Source organism: Artibeus jamaicensis, unplaced genomic scaffold (genome assembly GCF_021234435.1).
Source record: "Artibeus jamaicensis isolate MK-2021 breed Jamaican fruit bat unplaced genomic scaffold, CSHL_Jam_final contig_1132, whole genome shotgun sequence".
NCBI classification, from domain to species: domain Eukaryota; kingdom Metazoa; phylum Chordata; class Mammalia; order Chiroptera; family Phyllostomidae; genus Artibeus; species Artibeus jamaicensis.
The window spans coordinates 8,566,556-8,585,943 of NW_026521221.1; the positions used below are offsets into that span (position 1 = coordinate 8,566,556).

Here is a 19,388-nt window from a genome sequence, read left to right on the forward strand (position 1 = left end):
CACCGTCTGGGACAAGCATCGACTCAGCCACACTTGAAATGTGGCCATTTCCTTTCAGCCTGAGTCGCAGCTACTGTGGGTAGAAGAAAAGGTGGAGGGCAGGTGGAAACTTCCCCTCCCCAGAGCCACTGGGCTCCCACCTAGAAGCCCGGAGGCCAGCTCGTTTGGAATGACATCCTGGGACTTGACCACCAACCCGGTTTAGTAGCCAATCCCAGCTCTGACTCAGATGACTAACATGATGTGCCTGGGGAATTGGTATTCAGGGGCACTTTTTGTGACAGTTTTGGTCCCAGTGTTTATTCTAGGGGTGGGGAGACACTCGAGGTGGCCAGGTCAAGTGGGCCAGAAGAGACAATGAGGACTCTGCTGAGTGGCACATTCTGCTCAGACAGCTGCACTCAACACTGACACCAGAACATTCTAGAAGAGATACCAAATCCAAATTGAAATGTTCTGATACCCTAGAGTTCTAAAAAGTAAAAATCATACTCTCAAAAATGCCTAGAATTATCCTGGAATTCAGTATCTCATCCTTTTTAGCTTTTTTCAATAATGTCTTGCCATGATTTGGTGGCCACCGATCTGATGCTCTGTATACAGCCAGTTCAGTAACGCCTCAGTGGTTCTTTGTTAGTTTTCACTGCTCAACTTACTCAAATATTTTCCTTTCATTCCCTGACATCAGCACTTAATGGCGACACATAAATGTCCCTAGCCAGGTCCTTCTTCTCTGAGCCCACAATCAAGCTGCACACTCCCCTCACTTTTGCTCTCCTGCTCATGATCTTTCCTGTCTATTTTTAGTTTTCCTGGCTCAAGCTTCCTCCGGCCACTGAAACACAACCCTCACTCTCTTTCTCTCCCTCTGGCATGCACGCTGCTGGTGGGAGCCCCCCCAGGTAAAAACTGGGGCCTAAATCCTTTGGTGGTCCTTCCTCAGGAGAACCCATGGCTTCGGGATCACCGACCAGTTTTTAAGATGAATGCAAGCTGGACAACTTTCTGATGGGCTTTAAACTTTGAATTGGATGCGGACGTTTTTCTCTCAGGTGACAGAATCACTTCTACTTCCCCTTTGTGGTCGCTTCCTTTCCTTGAAGGTAGCCGTGTCTTGTTTTCTTTAAAAACCTGTTCCTTCCACATTTGCCTGCCATGCCGACTGTCATTAGCCCGTCTGTGGCCCCACAGACGGGGGCTGAGCCCAGGTCCCCAGGGCCGACTCCCCCTCCGGCCCAGGGCAAGACCACCATGGCGGGGGGAGGCAATCCAAGTGGCATCTATTCAGCCATCATCAGCCGCAATTTTCCCATTATTGGCGTGAAAGAGAAGACATTTGAGCAGCTTCACAAGAAATGTCTAGAAAAGAAGGTTCTTTACGTGGATCCCGAGTTCCCACCAGATGAGACCTCTCTCTTTTATAGCCAGAAGTTCCCCATCCAGTTCATCTGGAAGAGACCTCCGGTGAGTAGCTTACTGGTTGCTGGTTGGGTTTTTTGCCTCAGGGAAGTAAGTCCTCCCACTCAGCACCTCCCCGCAGCTCCACAGTGCGCATGGCTCGGGGACGGTTCCTGGCAGCAGCTCCTCAGGCTCTGCTCTGTCGGTGGGTGAGACAGGGCTGCTTCTCTCTCTCTCTCTCTCTCTCTCTCTCTCTCTCCTTTCTCTTTGTCTTCTCAAACAACATTTTGCTTTTTATAGAAGTAATTGGAACTCAGTTTAATGCATCCTATAAAAGTAAATATTTCTTTCCTAGAACATATTCCAAACAGTCCAGATCTTGCCTCTCTGGTTAAATCTCTTGCACCTTCATAAAAATCCTTCGAGTTAGTGGGCTACAGTCACGATGTTTTTCTTCAGTTTGCCTGTAGCCGTGCCTTTCTGATCACAGAAGTCCTGGAGAGAGACAGTGGCAGGCAAAGACTACTTTTCCATGCATGAAAGGTTAGGATTAGAAGGAGAAACTCTCCCAATTGTTTCGTCCATTGACCTCATCTCACCAATGCGGAAATACAGGCCAGAGTGAAGCACGCAGCCCTTTCCTCTCTCAGCTGACTCTCCCGGCCTCTGGGTTTCATCCATCGTGATCTTCCAGAAGGAAAACCATACCCCCCTGGCTCCCTTCTCTGATCATACCTCTGTGTGACTCTTGTTCCCAGTTCAAGAGATATTTACTGGGCATTTCCTAGAGCCAGTCACCGGGCCAGCAACCGGGTAGACGGCACTGAGGAAGAAAGACAAAAACTCCCGCTCTCCTGGAGTGGAGCATCCTGAGGGGAGGACGGGCGCCCAGCACCACTGACTCTGGAGACAGTGTTGGGGGTGCTGTGGGCCATGAGGCAAGGCGAGCTCCTCTGGTCAGGGAGACAAACCCCCACCCTGAGGAGATCACTCACTCAGGCCCAAAGCTATTGATTAGTCTGATCAAGGTGAGCTGAGGCCCAGTGCAATTTATTAGCCATGTTTTTCTGTTTAACCTGAGATGAAACTCCCGACTCCCTGGCTCTCACCCTCTGTGCTTCACAGGGCTCCCGTCCTTTCCTGACCGTTGTGTGGTAAAATCCATGACTGTCCCAAGGGCCCTCGGTTCAGAAGTGAAGATTTGAACGAACTTTATTCTTTAACCCGGTCACTGCCCTGCTGCTATGGTACTGGGAAATGTCCCTCCCCCTGCTGAAATATCTTCAGTGACACCGGTCCACCCTCCCTCCCATGCCTTCAGGATAAGTCCAAACCCCTGAGCTGAGGTACAGGCCCTTCTCGAGCTTCCCTGCCTACCCGTGCATCCACCCTCACCCTCTCCGCCTGGACCCTGACATACTCAGCTGCTCTTCCCCCACCTGGAGGCCTTCGCTTATCCTGCTCGTCTGGAATGCACTCACCTTCACCTCATTTGCTCCTCTTCACCCTCTGTCCAAAACCCTGTTCAGGTGTCACTTTCTTGGAGCTTTCTTTCTTCGGTTGCCTGTCTCCTGAGAGAGGGGACCACTTCTGTTCATCCTCGGGCCCCCTTCCCCAGTAAAGGGCCCTCGGTAGACGCTCAGCTGCTGCTGCTGAAGGAAACCCCACCCGCATCCGAAGGTGTCCACAACCAAACGACAAGCAGCCCTGCCTTCCTCGGCTGGGAGTTCCCAAGAGATTGTCTGATACCACCGCGGAGAAAAAGCCAAGAAACGTGCAGATACTGTTTTTAGAGAAATCATTGCTGGATTTTAGTTTGAAAAGCTGGGTTTACATATTAATTAAAAGGTTTTAAGGTTCGGTTATGTTCTAAGCCCTTGATCAGTCCTAAAACTTACATTGTCAGTACTGGTGTAACTGAGGGTTACCAACAGACCTGTCTGTCCGAAACTGGGCCCCCAACACCACCAGAGTCCTGATTTTTCCACTGTTGCTAAAGGCCTATATAGCAAAGCCCCCTCTTGGTTGAAATCCCCCTTTCCCCTGAGGTTAAGTTTGGGGGGACTGCCCTGGCCCGTGTGGCTCAGCTGATTGGAGCATTATTTGGTAACTGAGAGGTCGCAGGTTCAACTCCCTGCGGGTCGGGGCATATGCTTGCGTTGTGGGTCTGGTCCCTGGTGGTCTGGGCGCAGATGATTCCCAGTCCAGGTGCACAGAGGACAACTAGTTGATGCTTCTCTCTCATGTCAGTGCCCATCCTATTTCTCTAAAAGCAATGGGGGAAAAAGTATCCTCCAGTGAGGATTAAAAAAAAGATTAGGGGAACACTGTCTCTTGGGTTTATTAGCATAAATTAGGATACAGAATTAGAGATGGTCAGAGTCGGAATGAATCTTGGAGATGTGGTCCAGCCCCTTCACATACAGGTGAAGTGATTAAGGTCCAGAAAGGGCAAATGACTTATCTGTAGTCATACAAGCTGATTGAAATAGAAAAACCGAAATGACTTCAGAACCTCCTGAAATGGAAAGCACTTTTGGAGATGTAACTTTCCCACGTACTTCACAGATGCAGTAACCTTTGCCAGGCTTGAGCACCTGGGAAGCAGACTATGCCCTATGAGAGGCTCCGCCTGCTTTTACTACCTCTATGCAGCCGAGCTTGGCCCAGCTGGTCTAACTGGGCCCTCGGCCCTGCTCTTCTGCACAACGTGGGGAAGACCCCTGCCAACACCTGGACCTAAGGAACCTCCCTGACGGAGAGACACCCCTTTATACTCCAGGCAGGTGGCTTTATTCTCTGTGGTTCCCACACCTGGAAATCTCTTGAATTAGGTTATTTTTAAGGATAGAGTTTAGGTAAGTCTCCCAAATTACAATTCATCATGAACCGTATTTTACCAAGTCTAGAAGATGTTGGTGCTGCTACTTTCCCAATCTTATCAAAAGGTTTCCAAGGAAGGTCATGACCACCACCCAGCTGCCTGCAATTGAAGGAAGCTTTCTAACATAAGACTCATCACAATTTCAGAGATATTAAAATGGGGGGGGGGGCAGTGCCTTAGAAAGGAAAAGTAAGACAAATAGGGCTCCCTTCCCACTTAACTCAGTTCTGCTGTCCCCTTCCTGCTCCTCCTCCCAAGCCATTTCTCTCTCTCATGCTGACTATCAGCACGAGCCCACCATCCCTGCTGGGTTTTGCTGCCGTCTGTCTGACCCAGTGTCCGGCCCTTCCCAAGTCCTCAGCCTCCAGAAAGACCCAGCTTCTCCCTTCTCCTAGGACTGTTACACTAGCAGGGAAAATCATTTTATTCTTCAGGTGAGGTCTTGTTACTACTACAAAATTACCTTTGACTTTATGAGCCTATTTTGCTAAATGTGCTCAACAAATGTGAACCCTTAGCATGGCAGATGCTTCCAGCCCTCTCTGCAAGAGGAAAACTCATAAGCAAAAACAGGAAAGATACTTGAAGTTACAGAAAGAGTAATCTCTCTCTTGGACATGGTTGTCCAAGAACATGGTTGTTTTCTACAGAAAAAAAAAGAAACAATGCCATTCAGTTAGAAGAGGAAGAAACCTAGAGACCAAAAAAGGGTGGGGACAAAACCCGGCAGGAGGCCCTACACCCCTGTGTCTTCCCTCCCCTTAACCTGACCCTCAAAGACATCCTTACAGACGATGAACTTGTGAAATGCCTGAGGCAAGTAACTTTCAAGTAAAGAACGGAAGTTAGCTCTTGATTTTTACAGGCAGGACTGAGCCAACACACCCATAGGTCACAGTGTGAAAAGCACAGGATGGGAGAAAAAGAGAGAAACTTAAAGAAGCAAACTGCCAGGAACTCACTGAACTCTGGAGGGATTGAGGAGACTCTACCTTCTCAAGGACTATGAAGTGGGGGTTCGAGATCTCCAAGGAGCTGGGAACCCCCACGTAACACCTGGGAAGCATCTGCCAAAGGGAAGCTGATGCTTGTTTTATCATTTTCATCCAACCTTCAAGTTTAAATGATCACCATAAGAACTTTCAGACATTTATTACATACCTCCAGAACACGAAGAATATAGGATGAAAACTGCTATTAAAAACTCCTTATAAGTCTTATTTCACTTAGCATAGTGCTTTCCAGTTCCATCCATGCTGTTGCAAAGGGTAGGAGCTCCTTCTTTCTGCTGCATAGAATTCCATTGTGTAAATGTACCATAGTTTTTTGATCCATTCATTTACTGATGGGCACCTAGGTTGCTTCTAGCACTTAGCTATTGTAAATTGTGCTGCTATGAACATTGGGGTGCACAGGTTCTTTTGCATTGGTGTTTCAGGGTTCTTAGGATATGATCCTAGCAGTGGAATTTGTGGGTCAAAAGGCAGGTCCATTTTTAGATTTCTGAGAAAATTCCATAAGCTAGGCGGTGAAAGACAAATACCATATGATCTCACCTTTAACAGGAACCTAAACAACAAAACAAACAAACAAGCAAAATATAACCAAAGACACTGAAATAGAGAACAGGCTGACAGTGACCAGAGGGGAGAGGGGAGGGAATTTCAGGGGAAAAGGGGAAGTGTTTGCAGGAACAAGTATAAAAGGACACATGGACAAAAACTAGCGGGGTCGAAATGAGAGGAAGGTGGGGAGCACTGGAGGGCTGGGCTGGGATGGGAGTGAAAGACAGAAAACTGTACTTGAACAATTAAAATAAAATTTAAAAAAAAAAATGTCAATTTCAAAAAAACAAAACAAAAAAACTTCTTGTAAGTCATAGGATTGAAAATATTTGGGAACTGCTTCTTTCCGCTGTTCCAGGTAGATGGATCTCTTTTCCGATGTTAAGGTTTTGAAGGGAAAACGGATGCCCTGTCTCCTTCAGTAACCTACAGTTAGTGCCTTTCATGGTCTGAAAATTCATCCTTATTTCTAGCCAGAACTCTTCCAGCCACAATTGCACCACATTACCTCTAGCTCGGAACCAGAAGACAAGGTTAGAAATGCACAAGAAATAGAGATTGGAGGCACTGGATGATCTGATCCAAGTGCTTCTATTTGATGCTGTGCTTGCAGGCAGGCTGAGACGGGATTGACTGCAGCAGTGGGGGAAGGCAAGAGTGGGAGTTAAAGGAAAAAGCGAAGGATTTGTAAGGGAATAGGGGAGGGGTTCATCTCTTATTCTCCTGGGCGCTGGCCTCAGGGTTTCAGGAGGTGAGCCAGGACAATGGGTTAGGTAAAGGGTGGGGCTGTTTCCAGGTCAGTCTGACCACCGGCCATTGAGGCCGGCACCAGATGTCTATTGTGGGAGGTGAGAGAGAGTTTAAGTCATGCAGGCTGTCAATCGAGCCGAGGCAACTGAGTCCCGGGTAGTCCCGCAGGCTGGAAAACTGGCCTGACTGGGTCATGAGCAGTCTGGCAGGCTGGGAACTGGCCTGACCTTTTCAGACAGTGACATAGAGTCAGCTGGCTTCCTCTATATGGTAATTCTCCCTGTTCATGAATAATGTCATTCTTCTTGTACTTGCTTCAGCTCAAACAGTCATAAAACTCCTCTACCTTTACACCATAGGTATGATTTTTCCAAAGCTGGGGAGGTTGGTGCTATGATCCACACACGGTCCATCGATCCTCATTATTCACAGACATTGTGAATTCACCTCCTCACCACAGTTTACTTGTAACCCGCAGGCACTTTCCATGGCACTTCTGCGGTCATTAGTGGGAGTGTGGAGGGCAGAGAAAAGTTTGAGTTGCCCAACAAGCACATTCCCAACTGAGGTTGAACATAGCAACTCTGCCTTCTTGCTTCAGTCCCTTTCAGTCTATTTCATGTCACATTTTCGTGCTTATTGTTGGTGATTTCTATATTTACAATGTCCCCCGAGCCTAGAGCCGAGGTGCTGTTTAGTGACCCTGAGTTCAGGAAGGCTGCGCTGTGCCTGAGGGGGAACATACGGGTGTCAGGTGAGCTTCACGAGGGCGCAAGTTATCGTGCTGCTGGCCGTGGGTCCAATGTTAAAAAAAATCAATGATGTATATTAAATAAGGTGTCTCTATGCAAAGACACATAGAATAACTTTGTATTTATCGGTTGACTTATCCCCGAGACTTTACAGAACATAGCTATCATAAGTGATGAGAACCAGCTATACTTCCTATATCCTCTACATTCTTAAACATCACAACTCAAAATGACATTCTCTTGAGTGTGATCAGTGTGAAACAAGGCAACATATTTTAATACTTTGCAGTCAAGGTTCTTTTTGATGTTCAAATTGTCCCCTCTGTAACGAGTGGCAGCCCCTCCCCTCCACGCCTGCACATTTGCCGTGACCCCATTGACCTTGAATAGCGTCCTTGTTTTCTGGCCACGAGGAAGTGTCCCCGGCTTGTTTTGTACAGTTCTTGCCCCAGACCTGGAATGAATCACTTCTTCAAGGAGTCTGGTTCCTTCTAGTCTGAAGCGGTGTTAAAGAAAAGGGGTAAAATGGAAAGGATAAGTGACCTCCAACCTCCTAGGACCCAGTGCTTGGCCATTGCATCAGCACTCTTCAGTGGGAAACTTCCTAATGACCGGTGGTGACACCACAGCTCTCTTGCTATAATGACACTTCCCATGTGCCCCGTGGCCTCTATAACTAACATTCCACCCTGTGCATCTTCCCAGCTGAGGGTTCACTTGACCTGTGTTACTCAGTTCCGACAAGAAATCCTAGGTCAATGCAGAATAAAAGTGACTGCAGTGTGAGATGAGAGGAAGGGAACAAAAGTACAGAAACACATAGGCTGTGAGCAGTGAGCCCTCTCTTGTTAGGGCACAGGGCCTGGTCACTGTAGAACTGTTTCTCTCAGGGATAGTATTTGTCTCTCCAGTGAATCTGGCTTGGCAGTCTGTGTTAGAGCATCTTCTTCTATAGGACCATTCAGAGGAAGTGGGATCACTGGGCTAGCCCAGGAAGAACGGGAGGCATTGCGCAGGGCAGTTAAGACAGCCGAATTGAGAGACGAACAGACCTGGTCTGAACCCTGGCTCTGCCACCAGCAAGTCACATAACTTTCTAAGTTTCACTTTTCTCTTCTATGATGGGATAATGATATTCTAATCTTATATGCCAGCATCCATTAAGTCCTAGCAGGTGCCCAAGGTAAGGTAGCAATTACTGTTAGGACAGGCAGCAAGGGACAGGAGCAAAACAACGATGATGAAGTACACAAGCTTTAAAGCCAGACAAGCTCGATTCAAATCCCAGCTTCACCTCTGAACAATGAAACCTCAGGCAAGTTACCGACCATTCCTGGGTCTCGGTTTTCTCATCTGCGAAAACAAAATAAAAGTTCCCACTCTCATGGAGTTGTTGTGTTGAAAGAGATACTGTACATGACATGCTCAGCACAACGAGTCAACAAATAGTGATGATGGTAATTGAAAAGTCAAATGAGGTCCCTGGTTGAGAGCACACCCTTCCTCTTTCTCCTCAGCAAAGAGTCATGACAGTGTCATCCTGGGCCTGGATGGGGGGTGGGGGACACAAGTACCAGTGAAAGTGACAATTCTACAAATAACTTTTAGGACTGCCTCTCACTGCATTCCAAAGACAACAGCTCCTCCTGAGGGTCATGCTGGGGGCAGAGCTTGCTGTCATAGTGAAAATGCAGATATAACTCGGCAGTGCGGGGCTTCCGATGGGCTGGGCAGCAACAGAAGCAGCAGAGAAATGTACAAGAAGGTGCATTTCCCTGATTTTAAATAAGTCAGAGCCTCTTTTATGCATTTATATATTTCTTGACCATTTGTTATCTTGCTGTCCATGTTAATGTCTTTGGCTGACTCTTCTATTGAGTTGTGTGTCTCTTTCAACTTAAACTGTAGGCATTCTTTGCATACCCTGATGCTAATCATGTATTGGTTAGATGTACTGTAAATATTTTCTCCCACTTGGTGGCTTGCCTTTCACTCTTTTAAGGGTATTTCTAACTTAAAAATTTTTTAATTAAAAGCTCTAAATCAATTCTTAATTTATTATTTTTTTTGCTACAGTTAATGCTTTATGTGTTCTATCAAAGTTTTTCTTAAACCAAAGTCGTTCCTCTTTATTACTATTTAGAAACTTTATTTTTCTGTCTTTATATTTGTGTCTATAATCCACCTAGAAATAATTTTGCATGTAATATAAAATAGGGATCACATTTCATTTGTTTTCATATAGATATTCAAACCTCCTAGCATAACATATCAAAAAACACACCCCTTCCTCCCTGTGTTGCAATGCCACCTTTAAATAAGGCAGGTGTCTATCAGTGTGTGGTTCTGTTCCCGAGTTCTACTGAGTTCCATTTGCATTTGCCTATTTCTGTGCCAGGGCAACACCTTGTGCCAATAAATCTTGACATCCAGTAGAACAAGTCTTCCCAACTTGTTTGTCTTCTTCAATGCTGTTTTAACGATATATGCCTCTTTGTCCTTGCATTTAAACTTTAGAGTCATAGTGCTGAGTTCCGCACACAATCCTGTGGGGATCTTCATTAAGATTGCATTGAATCGATATGGAAGAATGCACATCTCGACAATATTGTGTGTTCCTATCCGTGAAGAAGGAATGTCTCTCCCTTTAGCCAGATCTCTTTCATGTTTCTTTCAAGTTTTTAAAAATTTTTTCACTGTAACGGTCTTGAATATCCTTTGTCAGATTTATTTCTAGACATCTTTTGTTGTTGTTGTTATTTTATAAATGGCATCTCTCTTTAAAATTGCACTTGATTTCTCCAGCATAAACATTCATTTGACTTATGTATTATAAATTCTTAGTAATTCTAATAATTTGATTGCAGATCCCAAGTTATTGGTCTGTAAACCCTGTTTCTATAATTAGGTGATCTGCCTAGTACATTGTGCACAACAGTATTCATCAGCTTAATTCTTATCTTACTGTACTAGTTAAATGCTAGTTCATAATAGAATGTACCAGCATTCTGTTAATAATAAAGGAGCTAACAGGAATCTTTGATTTCCAAATTTAAAAGGAATATTCTTAATGTTTAACTGTTGAATAGACTTACTGTAGATATACCTTTTATTAAGAAGTTCTCCCTCACCCAGGTTGGTGTGGCTCAATTGATTGAGTGCCAGCCTGCCAACCAAAGTACTGCTGGTTTGATTCCCAGTCAGGGCACATGCCTAGGTTGCTGGCCAGGTCCCCAGTAGGAGGTGCACAAGAGGCAACCACACATTGATGTTTCTCTCCCTCTCTTTCTCTCCCTTCCTTCCCCTCTCTCTAAAAATTAATAAATAAAATCTTTTTAAAAAACCACAAACAGTTCCCCTTCTATTCCTGCTTTGCTGAGAATTTATTTTAAAATCATAAATCGTTGTTGAATTTTATCAAATCCCTTTTCTGCATTACTTGAAAAAACTCATGTAATTTTCCTCCTTTAAACAGTTACATTAATAGAGTTTTCTGATGTTGACCCCCTTGCATTCTTAGGATAAACCACACTTAAAACATATCTTTTATACACATCACTAAATTTTGTTTTGCAAATCTTTTATGTAAGCTTTTGCATGTATGATTAGCGAGACCGGCTTATTATTTCACTTTCTTGTGCTGTTGAGTTCTGTTATTCAGGTCACGCTAGCCTCATAAAATGAGTGGGGAATATTCCTTCTTCTGTTCTGTGAAATAAGTTGTATAAGATGAAAAGTACCTGTTCCTTAAATATTTGGTAAAATTTTACCAGTGTTTTCTTAAAAGAAGATTTTTATTCACTGATATAACCTCTTCAAAAACCAAGGGATCATTTGAAAAGTTTTTTGATAAAGAAGTAATATTTATTTTTCTCAGAATTTGTAGTGACCTTTTATCTCTAATAAAGCTTTTTTCTCTCTTTTTTTCTAAAGTCAGTCTTGTTGGATATTAACATGGGTACATAGGCTTTGGGGGCAAGTGTTTGCTTGATTTTTTTTTTATTCTTTTACTTCCAACACTTTTCTGTCCTGATGTCTTTGGTGTGTTTATTAGAAACTATTTATAAATCTTTTTTTCAAAAAGGCAATCTAAAATCCTTTGTCTTTTAACTGAAGACTTTAGTCTATTTACATTGATTATGAGCACTGATGTATTTTGAACTTATTTCTATCATATACCATAGCCTTTCTGTTTGTATTGCTTTTTTTTAAATATTTTATTTATTTATCTTCAGAGGGGAAGGGAAGGAGAGAGGGAGAGAAACATCAATGTATGGTTGCCTTTCGTGCGTCCCCTGCTGGGAACTGGCCTGCAGGGAACTGGTCTGCAACCCAGGCATGTGCCCTGACTGGGAATCGAACCACGATTGTCTGGTTCACAGTGTATTGCTTTTTAAATGTTCCTTTTCTCTCTTTGTTCCCATTTTTTAAAATTGATTAAAAGTGTTTTCTCTCATTTTTTTCTTTCCTATTCATTTGGAAGTTATTGGATATTTGTTTTTTCAGTAGTTGCCCTAAATTGTTAGCATGCTATTATCTTCATACAGCCTGAAGTAGTCAACAGTTTTCTTTATAAACAGTATGAAAACCACACAGCACTTTAACTCTGAGCAATACTCTCCTAACGTGCCATTGTTTTTCCAGAATTTTAGCTCTATCTTCATTTTTCAACTTCAAAAATTAGAAAATAATATAATGTTTAACATGGTCAATATTTGCTTAGATTTACATGTGTTTACCAATTTTTTTGGTTACGGTTTCTTTCAGGGTTTTCAACTTTTCCTTCTAGAATAATTTTACTTTTTCCTAAAGTACATTGTTTAGAAGTTCCTTTAGTGAGGGTCTATTTGTAGTACACATTCTCATTTTTTATTTATATGAAGTTTGCTCCCACTCTTGAAATAGTTTTCCTGAGTAGTCAGTCCTAGGTTCATTCCATTGCTGTCTCCTACTTTACACTGGGGTTGAAGTCAGCAGTCATTCTTCACAGCTGCTATCCCTTAACAGGTCCTATGCCTTTTCCCTCTGCTTTTACGATCTTCTGCCTGTTGTATTCTGCAATATGACTCTGCTGTCTCTAAACAAATAGTGCTTTGTAGTCTTACTACTTAGGATTCATTAGGATTCCTGATTCTGAGATTGAACTTACTGAACAATTGTAGCAAATCTCTTAGAATATTAATTCTCCCTGTATTTTCTATTACCTTCTCCTAGAACTCCAGTTAGATATGTGCTGGACTTGCCTTGCTTTTATACCACACCTAGCTTAATCTCTTTGCTTCCTTTTTATTTTCTTTTTTAAAATTTCTCATCTCCTTGATTCTCTGTGTGGTATTCTAAGTGATTTCTTCTGATCTAGCTTCCAGTTCACTAATTCTCACTTCAACATTGCCTAATCTAATTATTGAATTATTAAATTTTAATATGTAAACCTTAATCAATTTCTGGTTCAAAAATAAAAGCAGCTATAAAAGGCATTTGGGGAACACATTAAGAAATTAGTATATGGATTTGGATCTTGGATAACATTAGAGGACAATAGTTAACTTTCTTAGTGATAATGGCATTATGGTCAGTTACAGAGCAGTCATGTCCTTAGGAGATACCTGCTGCATCCTAAGTCAACTCCAAGTATTGAGGTGTGAGGTGTGATAATACCTACAACATTATTTCAAATGGTTTAGCAAAAAATAGAATAAAATCTGTATATACATATTTACAGATAGGTAAAACAAAGATGGCGAAATGTTAACAGTTGTTGACTCTAGAGGTAGGCTATATGGGGGCCTGTTCTTTAAGTTGTTTTGTAAGTTTGCAAATTTTCTTAACAAAAAGCTAGAAGACTAATAACTGAAATTTAGAATTTCAATAGCAGGGTTAAAATATAAGATCAAAGAAATCTAGAATATAGAACAGAAAATATAGGAAAGTACAATACAATTAGAGCAAATTTAACATCTAATATTCAGGAGTTCCAAAAAATTGAAAGGGACAGAAATATCTAAGATAATATAAGAATATCCCAGAAATAAAGACAAAGGTTCCCACTTTAAAAGGAGTCTCTGAGTGCTCAGCACAAAGAATTTTAAAATAAACTAACACCAAGGCACATAAATGTGGCTTTGGAATTGGGGGAGGAGGGGAGAAACCCTAACAGCTTTCAGAGGGTCTAATAGCTAAGGAACATCTATCAGAAACACACCCTATTTCTCAACAACACCAGATACTGGGGGCAATGCCTTACAGATTCTGAAGGAAACTGTTTTTCAGCCTAAAATACCTAGACAAAATTCTCAATCAAGTGCAAAGGTAGAAGAGACAGGGAGTTAGAGAGACAAGGACTAAGGTGGTCTACGTCTTATGCGCCCATTCTTAGGAAGGTGCCAGTTGTGCGCCAGTAGAGTCAAGGAGTAAAACCAAACAAGGGTTAGAATTCTAGAAGTGAAATTCCACCCAGGTGCAGGGCACAGTCAGGGCCAGGCACCTGCTCCAGGCCTGGAGGGGAACCAGAAGGGGTTACAAGGGAGGCCCTGGCGGGGGAACAGTGGAACTGCTAAGTTATCCCATAAGTTTTTGGAAAAGCTATTGCTGGGGAAAAGCAGTGATAGATACACAGAAACATAAGAGAATTATAAAGAATATCAGAAAGGAAACATTTATACAGAAAGAAAATGTAGCACAGGATACCACCTAGCTAAGAACTGAATGATATTTTTCTAATCATATGAAAGTAAATACTGAATTTTAATTTTACCAAAAGTTATGATATGCCCATGGTGGGGAAGATGGTAGACACAGTATAATGTGAGAGGCCTCAGTCTTATTCAGCAAAATAGGAACTCTACTGATACTTTCTAAAAATAATCAATTAAAAGGTAATAATGTAAGCATATTATTGTATTTAAAAATATAGCAGTAATGCCAGAAGAATGAGCTAAAAGAATTGAAAGTGGTCATCTCTGAGGGGAGGGGTTTGCAGGGCAAGAAACTGCTATTCTTCTATGTACTTTCGTACTTCTGATTTTTAAAAACTTTGTTCATGTACAAATTGAACAAAGTGTTGTTTCTTAAAAGAACTGACCTCAAAAATTATTTGGGGCTATCATGGTAAACTGTGATGCTAAAGACAGGGTTCCTGGCTCCAGCAGATGTAAGAGTGGGCTTATTTAAATTGCGAAGTCCCAGACTCCTACCAGGAATATTTGAATCCTTAGGTCTGAGAGCAGCCCTGGGAGTCTGCACTTTAAACTGATGTCCAAGTGATTCTGATGTTGGTTGTGCAATGACCACACTTTGAGAAGCGCAGAGTAGACAAAGGCTGACAGGAGCCCACGAGTGGGGGTGGAGACTGCCTCCTCCAGTGGGCGGGCTGCCAGCACCGAGGTTCCACCTGCACCAGCTTCCTGCTCTCACACCAGAGTTGCCCATTTATGCCGGCTGAAACTTCAAAAAAGCTGAGCTTTCTTGTGAATGTAATTCTGACACACATGTACCCTGCTTCCCCACCCATCCCATTCTCTGCCTCACAGACCCTGCATTTGCAACCGTGGTTGTCTGTTTGCTGCCACTGGGTCCCACTCTGATGGGCACTTTTATTTGAGGTTGAGTCACCTACCCTCTGGGTACCTCTAACAGCTTAGAGCCCCTAAATGGCTAGGCAAGGCCACTGGGGCGATGGGTCAGGGATGTCAGGAGAATGAAGGCTTCATTAACCGCAGACAAAGGCTTGGAGCAGATTCCTTCTATGCATTCAGCAGTCTGTATAGGATTAGTGCATACAGCATGTTTGAAGGCCCCATGCTATATCCCATTGGCCACCAGTGTCAAAGGCATGAATGACTTTTGCTGAGGCAGGGCAAACCTCTCTGTAATTATATTTTCGCTTTTTAAAGAAAGAATCCCAGCAAGGCTGACGGAGGTATCCTAAAGGTCTACAGACCATTGTGGCCTGTCCTGGGGCTGTCCCAGGCCCTTCACTACCCTGGCTGACTCCCTCTCTGACTGGCATGGTGTGGCCCCTTGACCGTGGGCTCAGGGGCCTCCAGCCAAAGCTGCTGACTCTGACCACAGCCTCTCTCTGGGCTGCGTTCATTTGCATCACGTTGCCAAGGGTGGAGGAGCTATATAGGCTCCGACCCATTCACAAGGGGATTAGGCCTGGACCAGGGGTACAGCGGGACAGACGTCACAATAAAGGCCCAGCTCCACTTCCTGAGCAGTCACCATGCCCTACATGCTGCCAGGATTCTTCTGTGACCGTGTGATTCGAGAGAGGGACAGGAGAAATGGAGAGGGCTCTGTCACGCAGCCCCTCAAGTTTGAGGGGCAGGATTTTGTCATTCTCAAGCAACAGTGCCTGGCTCAGAAGTGCCTCTTTGAAGACCATGTTTTCCCAGCCAGCGTGCAGGCCCTGGGCTCCCATGAGCTGAGCCAGAAAACCAAGATGAAGGCTATCACGTGGAAAAGGCCAAAGGTAGGGATGGGAGATGTGAGGCTTCACAAGACAGCTCCCGGGGACAGGAGCTCAAGTGCTGCAGAGCCTGGATCCATGCACGGACCCCCACTCTGAGCAGGTGGCTTACCAAGGTGATCCTATCCATGTGCCCTCAGAATGCCTTCCTGCTTCCGCCTGGAACTGCTGTTATTTTCTATGCTTGAACTAGAAATTATCATAATATTTTTTAGGTCCCTGAGACTAAATATTTTCAAGAGAGCTAATGCACTGGCTTAAATTTATAGTAAAGTAGTAAGCATAATTGATTATCAAGTCTCTTCTTGAGAGCAAGTATCTTTTCAGAAAGTGGGATTAATTATATACTAAGGCTCACAGTTTCAAGGAGAATTCTGTGGAAGACAGTGAACAGTTAAGAAACAGGAGGCTGGAGACTTGCCTTTTAAACCTTTCACAAAAGGCTGGATCATTGATGATATGTCACTGCTGTTTAAGCAGAGAGGTCCAGCCAGACTCCTTTCAGGGAGAAGCAGTTTGCCCAAAGACACCTGATTGTGCAGCTGAGAAGCCCACTGATTCTCACTGAATGGATCCAAGTACCTGGGGATGTACAGGACCAGAGCTTCTCCCCACACAGAGGCACTGACAACCCCAAAAATGTTCACTGTGTTTAAAGCAGGCACAGGACTGTCTAAACCAGTGGGCTCCAAGGTGGGCTGCATGGGAACTTTGTGGGGTGTGTGCATCCCAGTGGGTCTGCAAGCTGATGCACTAGAGCAGATGGAAAAGTATTTGGACCAGCTGTGTTTTAAATAAACTTTTTGATTTTAGGATGGTTTTAGATTTAGAGAAAACTGGTGAAGTTAGTACAAAGAGTTTCTATATACCTTGCATCCATTTTTCCTATTATTAATATTTTAAATTACTCCTGTACATTTGCTACAATGAACTAATCAAAACAGATACATTATTCTTTTTTTAAATATATTTTATTGATTATGCCATTACAGTTGTTCTATTTCCCCCCTTCATTCCCCTCTATACCCTGCATACCCCTCCCTCACCATTCCCCCCTTTAGTTTATGACCACACGTCTCAAGTTTAGATTTTATATTTCCCCTACTATTCTTGCCCTCCCCCCTATCTATTTTCTACCTACTGTCTATGCTACTTATTTTCTGTACCTTATCCTCCCTTCTCCTTCTCCCACTCCTCTGTTGCTAACCCTCCATATGATCTTCATTTCTACGGTTCACTCCTGATCTAGCTGTCCTCTTAGTTTGATTTTGTTTTAGGTGTGGTTGTTAATAACTGTGAGTTTGCTGTCTTTTCACTGTTCATCTTTTTTATCTTCTTTTTCTTAGGTAAGTCCCTTTAACATTTTGTATAATAAGGGCTTGGTGATGATGAATTCCTTGAATTTGATCTTATCTGAGAAGCACTTTATCTGCCCTTCCATTCTAAATGAAAGCTTTGCTGGATAGGTCAATCTTGGATGTAGATCTTTGGATTTCATGACTTGGAATACTTCTTTCCAGCCCCTTCTTGCCCAGAAGTCTGATACATTATTCTTATCTGAAGTCCACACTTTATTTAGATCTCCTTTGTTTTTACTTAACACCCCCTTTCTGTTTCATGATTCCATCTAGGAGATGACATCGCATTTAGTAATAACGTCTCCTTATCCTTCTCTTGGTTGTAATCATTTCCAAGACTTTCCTTGGTTTCGATGACCTTGGGAGCTTTGAGTACTGGTCAAGTATTTTGTATAATACCCCTCAGTTCGCATGTTCCTGCTGGTTTTCTCCTGACCAGGCTGGGCTGATGGGTGTGGGAGAAGAAGACCACAGAGGTAAAGTGCTATTTACCTCCCATTGTGTAGACTGTCAACCTGTCTATCACCATTGACCTTGATGACTGGCTGAAGCAGTGTTTATTTTTCTCTACCATGAAGTTACATTTTTTTCCTTTTCCATGCTATACTCTTGGGAAGAATGTCATATAAGCCCACATGTAAGAAGTGAGAGTTATGTTCTACCCGCCTTTATCTGCATAAAGTATTGAGAATTCTGCATGGGAACTTTGTTCTCTGTATTTATTTATTCAATCGCTTGTTTATTTCAATGTGGACTCATGGATATTTATTTTGTATTTTGTGTTATAATCATTATAATCAAACATTACTTTGTTTCTTGCTCTAATGGTTTCAGTTTTAGCCATTGGGAGTTCTTTTGGTTGACTTCTGTCCCTTCGACATATCCTTATTGCAGTGAGGTTTCTTTGCTTTGAGTACTTTCATACTTTCTGACGCTATAAGATGCTCCAGGCTCATTTTATGTATTTCCTGCCGCAGTCCTAGAATCAACCATTTCCCCAAGGAGCCCTGATACCTGTTATTGGAAAATAGTTATTAGCAACCAAGCTCAGAGTGGTAGGTGTGCTCATCACTTCTGGGGTGCCATTGCCATTGCCCTTCTCAGCTGATAGACAAAGGAATTTCTTGACACTTCTTTTTTGATCCATGTGTCATTTAAAAGTATGTTGTTCAATTGCTAAATAGTTTGAGATTTTCCAGTTATCTTATTGATTTCTACTTTTATTCCACTGTGGTCTGAAAATATACTTAGTATGATTCTTATTGTTCATATTGAGGTTTGTTTCATGGCCCAGAATGTGGTCTATTCTTTCATGTGGTTTTGAGAAGAATGTGTGTTTTCCTGCTGTTGAATGAAGCTTTCAATAAATGTCAATCAGATCGAGTTGATTGATAGAGCTGCTCCGGTCAGCTATGTTCTTACTGATTTTCTGCCTGTTTAATCTATAATTACTGAGAGAAAGGTGTTAGAGTCTCTAACTATAATACTAGATTAATCCATTCCTCCTTTCAGAAATGTCACTTTTTGCCTCATGTCCTTTAAATACTCTGCTGTCAGGTGCACCCATTTTGGGACTGTTTGCTTTCTTGGAGAAATGACTCCTTTATCATTATGTAGTGCACTCTTTATCTCTGATCATTTTTCTTGTTATGAAATCTGCTTTGTCCGAAATTAATATTCCAGCTTTCTTTTGATTAGTGAAAGCACAGTATATCTTTCTCTAGCTATCTGCCTCTTTGCATTTAAAGTGACTTTCTTATAGACAACATACAGTTGAGCCTTTAAAAAATTCATCCTCACAATATTTATCTTTTAATTGATGTATTTAGACCATTAACATTTTAGTGATTATCATATAATTGGATGAATATCTACCGTGTTGGTAATTGCTTTCTATTTGTTGCAGTTGTTCTGTTTCCTCCCTTTCCTTCCTTCTCTGGTTTATCTGAGTATTTTATATATGGTAATTCCACTTATCTCCTCTCTGATCAATAATACTTCTTGTTTTAAATGTTAATGGTCAGAGTTTCCAATGCACACTTAATACTAATCTAATTACACCTCCAAATAACACTACATCATTATATACATATAGTCTAATACCTTATAATAGAAAATTCCCATTCTACCCTTCCTTCCTTTATATTATTACTGTCATTAATTTTACTAATCCATATGCTATTACTCAATTCACTGTTGTTATTATTATTA

General features: G+C 42.6%; 1 protein-coding gene across 4 annotated transcripts in view; it reads left to right on the forward strand.

Annotated features, from left to right (window-relative positions):
• Positions 1–882: 882 nt before the first annotated feature.
• The window catches only part of CAPN3 (calpain 3), a 45,689-nt gene continuing 27,183 nt past the window's right edge, over positions 883–19,388 (forward strand). For all 4 annotated transcript variants that reach the window (XM_037161746.2, XM_037161747.2, XM_037161748.2 and 1 more), the window contains exon 1: positions 883–1,464. In XM_037161746.2, coding sequence (XP_037017641.2) covers positions 1,156–1,464 — 309 coding nt within the window. In that variant the 5' untranslated portion in view covers positions 883–1,155. The remainder of the gene's footprint in view (positions 1,465–19,388) is intronic.